The 15370-nt window shown below is 41.5% G+C and overlaps 1 protein-coding gene across 8 annotated transcripts in view; it reads right to left on the bottom strand.

Moving 5' to 3' along the window:
- The window catches only part of MTHFD1L (methylenetetrahydrofolate dehydrogenase (NADP+ dependent) 1 like), a 240429-nt gene that overhangs the window by 211578 nt on the left and 13481 nt on the right, over positions 1-15370 (bottom strand). For 5 of the 8 annotated variants that reach the window (XR_010157792.1, XR_010157794.1, XM_024357473.3 and 2 more), the window contains exons 5-7: positions 11606-11730; positions 8751-8851; positions 6506-6645 (exon numbers count right to left, since the gene is read on the bottom strand). Coding sequence is in view for 5 of the 8 variants with exons in the window: in XM_024357473.3 (XP_024213241.2) it covers positions 6506-6645; positions 8751-8851; positions 11606-11730 (366 nt within the window). In the remaining 3 variants the exon portion in view is untranslated. The remainder of the gene's footprint in view (positions 1-6505; positions 6646-8750; positions 8852-11605; positions 11731-15370) is intronic. The other 3 variants (XR_010157793.1, XM_024357475.3, XM_063812680.1) reach the window with 1 other exon arrangement.

Below are 15370 nucleotides of genomic sequence, written 5' to 3'. Positions count from 1 at the left end.
GTAGTCTTGCTTTTGGTTTCACTCCCTTGGCCAATATTCTGCTGGGAGACCTCACAGACAGAGAGCTGGAGACACTCTCTCCTTCCCCCACCCACACAATGGAAGCATGTAATACCAGGCTTCCAGTGAAGGACCCTAAGTCACACTATTTTACTAGTATATCTACTTACGATTTGAGTGATTTGCCTAATTGACCCACATTTGCCTAATTGACCCATATATTTCTTTTCCTCCAGCCTGCACTCCAGGTTGGAGTGCGGTGGTGCAATCTCAGCTCACTGCAACCTCGACCTCCCCAGATTCAGGTGATCATCCCACCTCAGCCTCCAAAGTACCTGGGACTACAGCCACCACGCCTGGCTAATTTTTGTACTTTTTTAGAGATGGAGTTTCGCCATGTTGCCAGGCTGGTCTCAAACTCCTGGGCTCAAGCAATCTGCCCTCCTCAGCCTCCCAAAGTGCTGGGACTACAGGCGTGAACCACTGCACCCGGCCCACATTAGTATTTAATTCCATTCCCACAACTGCCCCATAAAGTAGGGAGTATTATGATTGCCTTTCTACGTGAGGAAACAGGCTCAGAGCAGCAACAGCTAAGGCTTGAGCCCAGAGCTGTGTGTCCCCAAAGCCTATGCTCTACTGTTTAATGAGAACACAAATGTTGTGCCGGACTGGAAACCTTCAAAGGCAGTTTCTAGTGGTTGCAGCAGGCTGCCTGATAACCGGAAGGTCAGCCCACACCGGTAAGACTACCTGTAGTTTAAGAGATGGTAGATAGAACTCTAGTGTTACGCAGTCACACCCGATACCCAAACCTTTCACCCTCAGCTTTGGAAATCTCTAGCCAGATGTCCCACAGCAGGTATGTGTTGAGGGGATGGGGGGGTCTTGTTCCATGTCAGGTACAAATAAGCACAACAGAAATGCCCGTCAAAGATAACGTCCTTCTACTTAGTAGCCATAATCCTAAGCTTATTCTCTTTTTTCCTTAACTCTTTTACCATTGCCAATAAGGAGAAGTTAAATAGATTATAATCTTAAAATGCACTTTTATTCTTGGTTGATTAAGCTGGGCAACAAAAATCCCCATCTGGGCCAGGCACAGTGACTCAGGCCTCTAATTCCAGCACTTTGAGAGGGCCATGTGGGTGGATCACTTGAGGTCAGGAGTTCGAGACCAGCCTGGCCAACATGGCGAAACTCCATCTCTACTAAAAATATAAAAATTAGCCAGTCATGGTGGTGCTCGCCTGTAATCCCAGCTACTCAGGTGGCTGAGGCATGAGAATCTCTTGAACCCATGAGGCAGAGGCTGTAGTGAGCCGAGATCGCGCCACTGCACTCCAGCCTGGGTAACAGAGTGAGCCTCTGTCTCAAGGGGAAAAAAATCCCTATCTGTTGTTAAAATTTTTACTTCCAGTGTTTTTCACAGTGAAGCTTTTCCAAGGGTGTGCCAGGTGTCCTGTCCTGATTGGGTGCCCCAGGACACTAACCCATGCCTAGGTGGCTTTTTGCACCACTGTGGCCTCCAGACAGCCATTGAGTGGTACAATCCACATATTACCATGTCTCCATATTACCACGACTCCAAGGAAGGCTAGAATTCCTACTCAGGAAATGAATGGCAAGGGTTTTCTGCCCCATACATTCTTCTTGTAAAAATACAACAACAGAATAGTGACAATTCAGACGTCAGGCAGACACAGGGAGGCATATGGGTTATGGGGAAGTATGTGGCTAGTGAAAGACTAGCTGCTAACATGAAAGACACAGGCTGTCATTTGTGGTGGGACAGGAGCCTGACGTGGGTAGGTAGGCCAGGTAGAGGGGGACAAGTATGGGGCGGGGCTATGAACATTTCTTCCCATATTTTTGGCTACAAAGATGAAGCAATAATAAGAATGAAAGTTGATAGCCTCTAACATTCGCAATGGTGCCACTATAAATACCAAGGACTTAGGGAAAAAAACGTGTGTGCAACATCAACTATGAAAGAGAACCTTCTGGTCCATATGAAAACAAGAATGTTACCCAATGACCAGATTCTGCAGAAAGTCAAGCCACTTAATCGTTCTCAAAGTTCGGATGAGATTCATCCCAAAGTACAGAGACAAGGTGATTTATTCCCGTAATAAAAAAGTACTTTGAAAAATGTCTTTGTTTTTCAAAAATACAGATACAACTAGCAAAAGTATCTGTGACAGCTGCAAAAACATTCAATTGCCAAGGAAGGTATTTTCTCTCTTCACCACAGCTGTTCAGTGCAGGGCACGGTTTATTTTCCTCTTCCACTGAGCTTCCAAATCAAAATTTCTGGGCTCTCAAGTGCAAAATATTGCCCTTGAATTTTCTTGGATAGGCTGCCACCATGTGGTGACTTCTAAAAACGCACACAGGTTCAGGTTTCATTGCAAGGCTGCCTTCCTGAGCTGTCTTAACCCAAGCATTACATAAATTAGATCCACCTGCCATGCAAAGATTCCAAATCTGCTGAGACACCTGGCTTCCCTGGCACAATTACAATTTACTCCTCATTTCCATTCTCACCCTGCAACATGAGGAACATGTATTTTTAGATCACATTCTGTAGTTACTGACTGTACTTAATGCATTCATTTAAAACTTCACTTTGCTTTAGATCTGTGAGCTGTACCATCATTTTTTAAAATGAAAAACAATCATTTCACACATAAAAATGGAAAACAATAACCTAACATACCTAGAAAACACCTATTGCCCAGTTTAAGAAAAAAGGCATGAAGGTGTCTAGGTTTCCTTTCCATCTATATCCACATCCTCGCCTCAATAAATGCTTTTCGGATTTGGTTCGTAGTTTGCATTATTTCTTCATATTTTTACTTCATTTGCATGGAATCCTAATATATATATAAGGATTATATAATTAATACATAATATAATATATATTATATATAATCCTAATATATATATTAAACAGTGATCTAAATGTCCTGACCTAAATATATATATTAAGATTCTCTATATATAAGGATTATATATAATACATATTATACGTATGTATGTATTAGATTACATATATATATGTTGTGTTGCTTTCAGACACATATAAATAGTGTTGTATGAAATACATCCTTCTGCAACTTGGGTTTTTGTTCACTGAACAGTGTTTTAAAAAATTCTTCCAGCCTGGGCACGGTAGCTCATGCCTGTAATCTCAGCATTTTGGGAGGTCGAGGTGGGCGGATCACCTGAGGTCAGGAGTTCCAGACCAGCCTGGCCAACATGGTGAAACCCTGTCTCTACTAAAAATACAAAAATTAGCTGGGCATGGTGGCGCACACCTGTAGTCCCAGCTACTCAGGAGGCTGAGGCAGAAGAATCACTTGAACCCAGGAGACAGAGGTTGCAGTGAGCCGAGTTCGCGCCACTGCACTGTAGCCTGGGGGATAGAGGGAGACTTCGTCTCAAAAAAACAAACAAACAAAAAACAAAACAAAATAACATGTTGCTATCTACAGCTCTAGTTTATTAATTTTCACTGCTTGTATATCATTGTTTTATGAACTATGTCTATGCATACTCTACATGCAACTATACTGATTTATCCATTCACCCTGATGGGCATTTAGATCACTGTTTAAATACTTGTTGCAGTGCACTTGGTTTTTCAAGTCGCCTGCTTGGCTCTCTTCCAAGTTATACTTTCCTTCTTTCCTTTCCTTACTGTTCTAGAGCTTTTTGCTAGACTTTCCGTCCTGCTCTGAAACTTGCCTCAGTCTCTCCTTCTGCCTTATGGCCCTCAGTCCAATTCTTTCTTCCGAGGAGGCAAGAGCTGAAGTTGCTGCAGAACTGTACGGATACACCAGCACAAACTCAGGATAACTCGAATAGCTGCCACCGGTAACATATTTGGTGCGCGTGACTCAGATACATTCCCTAGTGGTCATCAAGCTCCAGAAGATGCTCAGGGAGGGATACCGTCTTCTCAATATTCAATACTCACCGTTCCACAGGGGACCGCTGGCCTGCCCATCAGTGAAGGCGAAATCCTGCCCCTGTCTCCCTTGCACCTGGCTAGATACCGCTTTCACCAACTCATGGAGCCAACTCAGCCCTGACAGCAGAAAGGGGCCAAGACCCACAGAACCACCACTGCCCCTCTGTCTTAAACAAACAAACAAACAAAACTTTTTGCACTATAAACATGCTGCTCTGACCATTTGTAAACACACCTTTGTATATATATGGGCAAGTTTTGTCTATTATATATATATATACACACACACACATATATATACACTTTTTATTATTATTATTATTTTTTTGAGACGGAGTTTTGTTCTTGTTGCCCAGGCTGGAGTGCAATGGTGTGATCTTGGCTCACCGCAACCTCTGCCTCCCGGGTTCAAGCAATTCTCCTGCCTCAGCCTCCTGAATAGCTGGGATTACAGGCATGTGCCACCACATCTGGCTAATTTTATATTTTTAGTAGAGATGGGGTTTCTCCATGTTGGTCAGGCTGGTCTTGAAACCCCAACCTCAGGTGGTCTGCCTGCCTCAGCCTCCCAAAGTGCTGGAATTACAGGGGTGAGCTATCGTGCCTGGCCATATCGTATATATTTAGAGTGAAATTCCTGGGTCAAAGAGTAGCTCAAACTCCATTAAACTGCTTTCCGAAATGCCTATTTCAAATTTAAACTCCCACCAGCAATATATGAATTCCCATAGCTCCAGACATTTGTCAATATGGCTAACTGGCACTTTTTACCTACTGCCAATATGACTGGTGAGCAAAAACAGCAGGAAACCAGACAGCTTTTCACGTGTCTTTTAAACCTCAGGTTCCTCACCTGTTAGTGGCCTGTCATGTGTCCATTTTTCTAACAGATTGTCTTTGTCTCACTGATTTGTAGGAATCTTTTATAAGATACTAATTATTGGCTAAATGTTTGTTGTAAATATCTTCTACACTATAGCTGTCTTTTCACTTTTTTAAGAACTTCTTTTCAGAAAGAAAAACTTTGGGGTTTTAAAAAATTTGGATGCAGTCAGATTTATATACCTTTTCTTTAGCAATCTGTGCTTTTGGGGTCTCTTAAGCTATCCTTCCAATGCCAACCTCTTAAATGCATACGCCTATATTTTTTTCTATAAGTTTTACAGTTTTGCTTTCCACATTTAGGTATTTTAATATAGAAGTGATTTTTATATGTAGTATCAGGTTAGTAATCCTATGCTAGACTCATATACATAACTAGTTAAGTCAGCATCATTTTTAATAGTTAATGTTTTAGCTTTTTTTTTTTTTTTTGAGACCGAGTCTCACTCTGTCGCGCAGGCTGGAGTGCAGTGGCACGATCGTGGCTCACTGCAACCCCTGCCTCCCGGGTTCAAGCGATTCTCCTGCCTCAGCTTCCCGAGTAGCTGGGATTACAGGCTTGCGCCGACATGCCCGGCTAATTTTTTTGTATTTTTAGTAGAGACGGTGTTTCACCATATTGGCCAGGCTGGTCTGAAACTCCTGAGCTCAAGTGATTTGCCCGCCTCAGCCTCCCAGATTGCTGGGATTACAGGCATGAGCCACCACGCCCGGCCTTTAATAGTTAATCTTTTCCCCACTGATCTGCGGTACCTGCTCTCAAGCTTCCATATATGCATAAATTTCCACTTTCTTCTGTTCCGATCGTCTGTTTGTCTACCATATTATCCTAATTACTGTAAGTGCATAATAATTCACACTGTGTGGTTGGGAATGTCTCCCACCTAGTTTTTCCACAAAATTGTCTTGACTCTCTTTGTCCTTTATGCTTCCATTTGGATTTCAGAATCAGATTGTCAAATTCTACAAAAAATATGTCAGGAACTTATAATTTGCAGACAATTAGTATCTTTAAGATATTGCATCTTCTCCGTGAAGATGATACCTCTGCTTTTATATGGGTCTTCTTAATAATTTTCATCAAAATTATAATTACTTTCAAAAGGTCATAATGCATATTAGATTTACCAAATGACTGTTCTGTACTTACTATGGTGAGAATTTAGTTTTTAATCATAATGTGGTGAATTACAGTGATAGATTTTCTCATGTTCAATCACCTGGAAATCCTAAAATAAACCCTACTTCCTGCTGTATTTGGTGTTCTCAGATTTCGCTCACGATTATTTCATTTATATTCATAGCTGAAACTGGCCTGTTAATTTTCCTTTAGCATCTTGCCCTTGTTTGGTTTTGGCACTCATAAAGTCTGTTAGGCCATGTTCCTTCTTTTTCCATTTGCTGGAGAAAAGGATTGTATTAGAATGATCTGTTCTTTGTTTGATAGAGCTCATTTGTAAAACCACCTGTTGCCTTTTCTTGTTTGTTTGTCTGGTGAGTAGACTCATTTAATGTCTTTAATGGATATGGGTCTATTCAATTTTCTTCCTCTAATTTCTTGAATTAAGCACTTAGCTTATACATTTCTAGACTTTCTTCTGTTCTAACATAAGCCTTCAAGATGTATGTTTCTAACATGAAATTTACCTTGCTTTGAAGCTGGCGTGTTTTCCACTGGATGCTCATTGTCATGGACCCTTTTCTCTGGAACAGGCATTGTAGAGCAGCTTCCAAAGACCCATGGGCCCCCACTACCAAAATCTTCTTTCCATCTAGGTTGACACCTACTAACCAAATGAAAATTCAATATTATACTCAAAACTTCAGATCCTTCCTTTAAGAACTTTATCTTAAGAAAAAAAGACCCTTTTAGGCTGGGTGTGGTGGCTCACGCCTATAATTCCAGCACTTTGGGAGGCCGAGGCAGGCGGATCACTTCAGGTCACGAGTTCAAGATCAGCCTGGCCAACATGGTAAAACCCCGTCTCCACTAAAAATATAGAAAATTAGCCAGGCATCATGGCACATGCCTATAATCCCAGCTACTTAGAAGGCTGAGGCAGGAAAATCACTTGAACCTGGGAAGCAGAGGTTGCAGTGAGCCAAGATCGCGCCACTGCACTCCAGCCTCGGCAACACAGCAAGAATGTCTCAACAACAACAAAAAAACCCTTTTAAAACTTGAACTTTCTCAGCACCAACCTACAATGACTAGGAACTAGGAGTGGGGTGTTATAATCAACAAAAATTCTCTATTCAAACCCTTTTGGTTCCAATTCCTGTTGCTGAATTTCTTTCCACAATATGTAACTATAACTCACCAGCCTAATTTACTCTTTTCTTCGAGTACTTTCTAATGAAGTGGCTCAGAATCTTCATCTTGATAATCCACGTAATGAAAAAGCACTGTATATATGGATTATTTCATAGATTTGAGCTTAATATTACTGTCCAAAAAGCATATATATCCTGAATGTTAACCTTTTAATAAAACTTTGCCATATGTTTTTGAAATTTTTCTTTGATTGTTGGATGTTCAGGGGTAGGGAGGGGCATTTGCTTCATTTCTATTCAAACTGGAGTAGAGAAAAAGATTTAGTTCGTTGAATTTTTTCTTTTCTTTTTTTTTTTTTTTTCAGATAGGATCTTGCTTGTTGCCCAGGATGGAATGCTGTGGTGTGATCACAGCTCACTGAAGCCTTGACCTCCCAGGCTCCAGTGATTCTCCTACCTCAGCCTCCCGAGTAGCCGGGACTACAGGCACAAGTCACCACACCTGGCTAATTAAAAAAAAATTTTTTTTTGGTAGAGATGGAGTCTCCCTATGTTCCCCAAGCTGGTCTCAAACTCCTGGGCTCAGGCAATCCTCCCACCTTGGCTCCACAAAGTGCTGGGATTACAGGTGTGAGCTACTGCGCCGGCCCAATTAGTTGAATCTTTATGTTCTCAGAAAGCCCTTAAATATATAAATACTTGGTAGTAATTTACTCATTAAACTTAATAATGAAGAAAGAGAAAATATTCATTTCTATTTCACTGACATAAAAACGCCAAGTCAAGGGGACAACAATGGAAATTAAGTCCTGACTACTGAAAAGCAAGCTGCTCACCAATAAATCCCAACCTAGGCTCCTGTGCCCTAAACTACATCTACCGGCTTCTTCTTCTTCCTCTCTTTTTTTTTTTTTTTTGAGGCAGGGTCTTGCTATATTGCCCAGGCTAGAGTGCAATGGTGCAATCACAGCTCACTGTAACCTCAAACTCCTGGGCTCAAGCAATCTTCCCGCCTGAGCCTCCAGCATAGCTGGGACTACACGTGCACACCACCATACCCAGCTAATTTTTAAATTTTTTTTGTAGAGACAAGGGCTCAGTATGTTTGCCCAGGCTGGTCTCGAACTCCTGGCCTGAAGTGATCCTCTGGCCTTGGCCTCGCCTAGCACTGAGATTATAGGCATGAGCCGCTGTGCCTGGCCTCATTTAAGTCTTCAACGTAAGTCTTATCTAAGGCTACATATTGACAGATTTAGTAAGCTGAAACTGGAAGCATATTTTACTCTGGTTATTTTGACTGTTTCATGAGAGAAATTGAGCATGTTTAAAACAGGGCTAATCGTTTATCTCTACTAATTTCTCTTTGAATTTATAAGATGGTCTTACTAGAAAAAGTTTCTAGGTATTCATTTGTATCTCCCAAAAGATGAGAAAAATAAAAAAAGTCAATGTGAAATATCACTTCTATGTTCAATTAGAATCTTCTAGAAACATCCTAAAAGGATATCAGAATAATAATTTAAAAAATTTTTTAATTCTTCCCCAAAAAAATCCTTATTAAAAATAATGTAAATACCAATAAATAGAAATCAGCGGCATTTCTCAAGGAGCATCCTACCTGATTTTTCAAGAAGTTCAATTACAGCTTTGGCAACAGGTGAAACAAAACATTCATGGGCATCCCCTCGCACCAGCTTCCCCAGGTTTATGTCTGTTACTCTGAATCAGAAAATAAAGAAGTAGGTTAAGTCAAAGCCCAGCCAAAAAAATCACTCACATGTAATGTACATATATTAACCCCAAATAACATCCAAGTCAATGTTTGATAGACAGAATACATAAAAATGAATTAAAGAGGACCAGGCATGGTGGCTCACGCCTGTAATCCCAGCATTTTGGGAGGCTGAGGCGGGTGGATCACATGAGGTCAGGAGCTCGAGACTAGCCTGGCCAACATGGCGAAACCTCAACTCCACTAAAAATACAAAGGGTAGCTGGGCGTGATGGCATGTGCCTGTAATCCCAGCTACTAGGGGGCTGAGGCAGGAGGATCACTTGAACCTGGGAGGCAGAGGTTGCAGTGAGTTGAGATCATGCCACTGCACTCCAGCCTGGGCAACAGAGCGAGACTCCATCTCAAAAAAAAAAAAAAAAAAAACCCATAAAAAATGAATTAAAGAGAAAGCAGGCAATAAAGGCCATTCAATAAAGGTCTTAGAAAATTCTAAGGCAGTACCTTAGGAAACTTCACCCTGGCCCTGACATTGGGTGTTCCGGTTCTGCCAATATACCAGGACACAGCCTAAAGCCATACAGGGCTTCACTTCGCAACTCCAGGGAGCTCCTTTCAATGGACCCCAATGGACTAGCATCCCTAGAGTTACACAGAAGCATGGTCCTGCAGTCCACTCAAAACCCAGAACCAATCCTATAAATCTGGAGTGACCCAGTAAGACCTGGGATTGAGGCACAGGTCACAGGTCTGATTTCAACTTGACCTCGATATTTATCTCCTTGAGAAGTCGGCGTGGGGGGCAGTGGAAAAAATGAGTGACCACACACTTCTGAAGGGTTCTGTGCCTTTCCCTGTTCAAATCTAGGACAAAACATTCCACAGCTATCTAGCCTAAACTGAGCACGTCAATCTCAGTAACAGAATGGAGACATTTAGAACCATTTTCGTAATTTCTCCTTTTACTCTCTGTTGTTTTTGTTTGGTTGGCTTTTCCTGGCTGGGCCTCAGCATGAATTCCCCTCCTTTTATGAAAGACTTGAAACTATGCCCTAGGAACTTCAAGTTCTGAAAGTTTTCTCATCGATTAGTGCTTCTTCTCCTTTTACAGTTAGTCTACAACAGGACTGGAGATTGTTGTTTTTTAAAAAAATGTTTAATTATTTACTTAAAAATAGAGACAAGGGGCCAGGCGTGGTGGCTCACTCCTGTAATCCCAGCACTTTGGGAGGCCGAGGCAGGCGGGTCACGAGGTCAGGAGATGGAGACCATCCTGGCTAACACGGTGAAACCTCGTCTCTACTAAAAGTACAAAAAATTAGCCAGGTGTGGTGGTGGGCACCTGTAGTCCCAGCTACTCGGGAGGCTGAGGCAGGAGAATGGTGTGAACCCAGGAGGCAGAGCTTGCAGTGAGCCGAGATCGTGTCACTGCACTCCAGCCTGGGCAACAGAGTGAGACTCTGTCTCAAAAAAAAAAAAAAAAATAGAGACGAGGTCTCACTATGTTGTCCAGGCTGGTCTTGACCTCCTGAGATCAAGAGATCCTCCTGCCTTGGCCTCCCAAAGTGCTAGGATTACAGGTGTGAGCCACTGTGCCCAGCCAGGACTGGAGGTGTTCATGACACCTTTTCAGCCTGTGTTTGGGTCTATTCAAGTCATAATAAAAGGCTAGAATGGAAGATTGCTGGGTGTCTCAGGAAGGTGGTAGCCTCCCCATCCAGCCCCTGCAGGGTCTACCGGATCTGGAATCTAACTTTATAAATCTGCTTACAACCTATAACCATAAACACATTGTGTTCTTTTTGGCCACAGTACAAAACACTTCCTATATTTCCATGGAGGAAAATGGGGTTTTAATCCCCAGGAAGCATGCTTATCCCCCACTGGAGACGGCCGGTATCCTTTGTTCTATGAAGCTTATGTCACTCCATGACATGAATCACAGGCCAACATTACAGCACCCAATAGTTATGATGTTCCCCTCCAAATTTCAAATAAAACCTTGTGTCATTAAGAAAAGTATTTATTTTGCTTTTCTCAACTGGCCTGGGACTAAGACAGAATATGGTACTGCTGGGCAATCAGGTTTCTAAGTTTTCTTCTCTGGTCTGGTAGAATTACCAAGGAAAAAACTATTAGAAGAATAGAGCTGGCTAAAGATTGTATAAGTCAGACCGGAATTTATTAAATGAATCTGATGGTGTAAGATCATATGGCACTGAAGCACTATAAAAGGGCTAATGTATTTTCCAAAATATGTAACTTTTGCATGCAGAATTTTAAAAGGCTACAGATGGCCAGACACAGTGGCTCACGCCTGTAATCCCAACATTTTGGGAGGCTGAGGCGAGTGGATCACAAGGTCAGGAGATAGACACCATCCTGGCCAACATGGTAAAACCCCGTCTCTATTAAAAATACAAAAATTAGCCAGGCATGGTAGCGCATGCCTGTAATCCCAGCTACTCAGGAGGCTGAGGCAGGAGAATCGCTTGAACCCAGGAGATGGAGGTTGCGGTGAGCCAAGATCACGCCACTGCACTCTAGCCTGGGCAACAGAGCGAGACTCCATCTCAAAAAAAAAAAAAATCCTACAGACTCCTGAAATATTTAAAATGATTTTTTTCATCCAATTACTGACACAGTTGAAATAAATAGAAGAAATTTAGAAAAATAAAAGCAGGCACAATAGAAAAAGTGATTTAGCCATAAAGATTGATTATTTGATTTTATTTTCTTACCCATCCACATCTTTTTCTGGTTTCAAGGCATTGAGGACTTTGTTGCTAAACAAGTTCTCAGAGATCTGAAGGGCAAGGCCATGTACTCTGGTATCTTCATTGATCTTTAAGATTTCATCTATAATCTAAAGAGAAAACAAAAAAACAAAATAAAAATTATTTTGTGAAAATGAGACCCAACAAAGGAAGCTTTATATAAAAAGTGGATTCATGAAAATGCATCTGTTATAGTTTGTTGTTGTTTTGCTCCTTGTTGGAAACTTGGTGTAAAGCATAATAAAAAGCCTATTTTTTTCTTTTCATCATGTGTACAAGGCTCAAAAAAAAAAATTAAAAGGCTTGGCTGAATTTTTTAGTGACTTCTCTGCCTTTCTATGGCTCTACTCTGTGCCAGAAAAAGACAAAACAGAACAAAACCAAAGCTCAACAGCTATTAAGGTTTAGATAGACAAAGGACACTTTTCTGTCAACAAGCATACTTCAAGCCAAACACACTGCCAGTTTTCAGGAAGGACAGGAAGCATGAATCTGAAGCATTCCAACCTGGCCCAGCTAAGCCTGTGCGTTTCAAACACAATGTGTTCAACACAGCTCACTAATCATGACGTCCAAGCAGTCACAGAGGCCCTCGGGTTATCTGGACCTCAATGACACATAAGAAGCCTTTCCAAAGGCTTATGCTAGAAAAATTCTTAGCACGCACAGCTCCTTTTATGGGAAACACTAAAATAATTCACTATTTAGGAAAAAGACCAAGCTACATTTTGGGAAGCTAATAAATGTCTGGGTGTGTCTCTAAATAAGCAATGCTTTGTCCTCTCTGTCTATTTTATGCCAGGAGATAAGATCCTGATTCATCTCACTTAACAAAAATATTTGCTCACAAGTGAGAAGATACTTATCTTTGCATATAGATCTCACTCAGAGGCTCTGGGGAAGGGTTGGTTTACCATTTTTGTTTCATTGCCTAGCAAAAATCATTACCTGCGCAGTGGCAGGGGAAACCATTTGAGGTACAAAGTCAGAAAGAAAGCTTTGTTTCATTCATTCGGCATTCTTTCATTCATTCAACAAATGGTTTGAGCACTTACTCTGTATCAGTTCTAAGTAAAGGAAATGCAGCTATAAACAAAACTGTCCTCGTGGATCTCATACTCTAGTGGAGGAGGGAAGTTCCTCCCTTCCAAATAATAATAATAATAAAATCACCGGAAAGAATAAATGACATGCAGAAAAATAAAGGTTCAGTGGGGTAAAAGGCTAACAGAGTGATAATGGGTGGAGGGTGGTCAGAGGCCACAATGTCCAAGCAGAGACCAGAATGAAGCGAGGAAACTATTGCCACCTGTACCAAGCATTTGGTAGAAGCAACAAATGCCAACACAAATCTTAACTAATAAATTAAGGTACCTACTCTTTTTCAATATAACACCATACAAATTCACTCTATGAGAATTTTCCCAAAGAAAAATACGGAATAAATGATTCCTTGTCAAAAAATAAGTCAAGGCAAAGGTACTAAGAACACACATTGTGGAAAGAGAGCCTCTTCAATAAATAGCGCTGGGAAAACTGGATATCCACATGCAGAAGAATGAAAGTAGGCCCTCATCGCTCACTTCTATAAAAATCAACTCAAAAGGAATTAAAGACTTAAATATAAGGTCTCAAACCATAAAACTACTAGAAGAAAACACAGGGGAAATGCTTCATGACATTGGTCTGGACAAGGTTTTTTTGGATAGGACCTCAACAAAATAGGCAACGAAAGCAAAAATACACCAGTGGGATTATATCAAACTAAAAACATTCTTCATAGCAAAGCAAACAATCAACAAAGCAGAGACAACCTACAGAATGGGAGAAAATATTTGCAAAGTATGCGTCCGACAAGGGGTTAACATCCAGAATATATAAGGAACTCAAATAACTTAATAACACAAAAACAAATAATTCAAATAAAAAATGTGCAAAAGACGTGAACAGACATCTCCCAAAGGACATACAAATGGCCTGCAGGTATATGACAAAACACTCAACATCATTAATTATCAGGGAAATGCAAATCAAAACCACAATGCGATATCAAGCTAGAATGGCTATTATCAAAAATGACAATAACAAATGCTGGCGAGGATATGTGGAAAGGGGAGCTCTTGTACACTGTTGGTGGGAATGCAGATTAATATAGCCATTAGAGAAAACAGTATGAAGATTTCTCACAAAATTAAAAAAACAACTACCATATGACCCAGCCATTCCCACCACTAGGTATATACGCATGGGAACTGAAACCGCTATGCTGAGAAGCCGTCTGCATTCCCATGTTTGTTACAGCACAATTCACAGTAGCCAAGAGATGGAACCAATCCAAATGCCCATTAATGGAGGATAAAGAAAGTGTGGTTTGTATACACAATGGAGTATCATTCAACCATAAAAAGGAACGAAATCCTGTCATTTGTGGCAACATGGATGAACCTGGAGGACATAACATGAAGTGAAATAAGCCAGGTGCAGAAAGGCAAATATCATAGGATGTCACTTACATGTGCAATCTAGGAAAGCTGATCTCATAGAAATAGAGAATAGAATGGTGGTTACCAGAGGCTGGAGAGGGATGGGGGAGGGGAAATGGGGAGAGGTTGGTCCATCGGTAGGTACAAAGTTACACTTAGATAGGAGGAATAAATTCCAGTGTTCTCTTACATAGTAGGGTGACTAAAGCTAATGACAATGTATTGTATATTTCCAGACAGCTAGAAAAGATCTTGAAAGCTATCACCACAAAGAAATGATAAACGTTCTAGGTGATGAATGTAACTAACCTGATTTGATCATTACACAACAGATGCAAGTACTGAAACACCACACTGTACCCCACACACATGCACAATTATTATGTGTCAATTATAAACAACGACGACGAAAATCAAGGGCTATTAATACCAGTGACAAGGCCAGGTGAGGTGGCTCATACCTGTAATCCCAGCGCTTTGGGAGGCCAGGGAGGGCAGAACACTGAGGTCAGGAGTTCAAGAACGGCCTGGCTAACATGGTGAAACCCCGTCTCTACAAAAATGCAAAAATTAGCTGGGCATAACGGCGGGTGCCTGTAATCCCAGCTACTTGGTAGGCTGAGCGGGGAGAATCACTTGAACATGGGAGGTGGAAGTTGCAGTGAGCGGAGATTGCGCCATTGGACTCTAGCCTGGGTGACAGAGTGAGAGTCTGTCTCAGGAAAAAAAAAAAAAAAAAAAACACCAGTGGCAAAACAACCTAAAGAAAAGCAAATTCCAGCTGGGCGCAGTGGCTCACACCTGTAATCCCAGCACTTTGGGAGGCAGAGGCAGGCCATCACCTGAGGTCAGGAGTTTAAGACCAGCCTAGTCAACATGATGAAACCCTGTCTCTACTAAAAATACAAAAAATTAGCCAGGCATGGTGGTGGGCGCCTATAATCCCAGCTACTTGGGAGGCTGAGGCAGGAGAATGACTTGAACCCGGGAGGTAGAGGTTGCAGTGAGCCAAGATTGCACCACCGCGCTCCAGCCTGACAGAGCGAGACTCCATCTCAAAAAAAAAAAAAAAAAAAAAGAAAGACAGAAAAGCAAATTCTGCTGCAGACAGTGGGTATCGTGCAAATGAACAACTTCCTTTGCATGCTGTCACTGCTGGTATCATAGGTATTTGTTACATATTTAACACTTCATATTTGTACCATGCTACAATGGCAAGTGTGGCAAACACTTATCGCCCAGTATA

Source organism: Pan troglodytes, chromosome 5 (assembly GCF_028858775.2).
Source record: "Pan troglodytes isolate AG18354 chromosome 5, NHGRI_mPanTro3-v2.0_pri, whole genome shotgun sequence".
NCBI lineage: Eukaryota > Metazoa > Chordata > Mammalia > Primates > Hominidae > Pan > Pan troglodytes.
The sequence above is the reverse complement of the archived record's forward strand: the minus strand, read 5'-3'. Positions and strand labels throughout refer to the sequence as shown.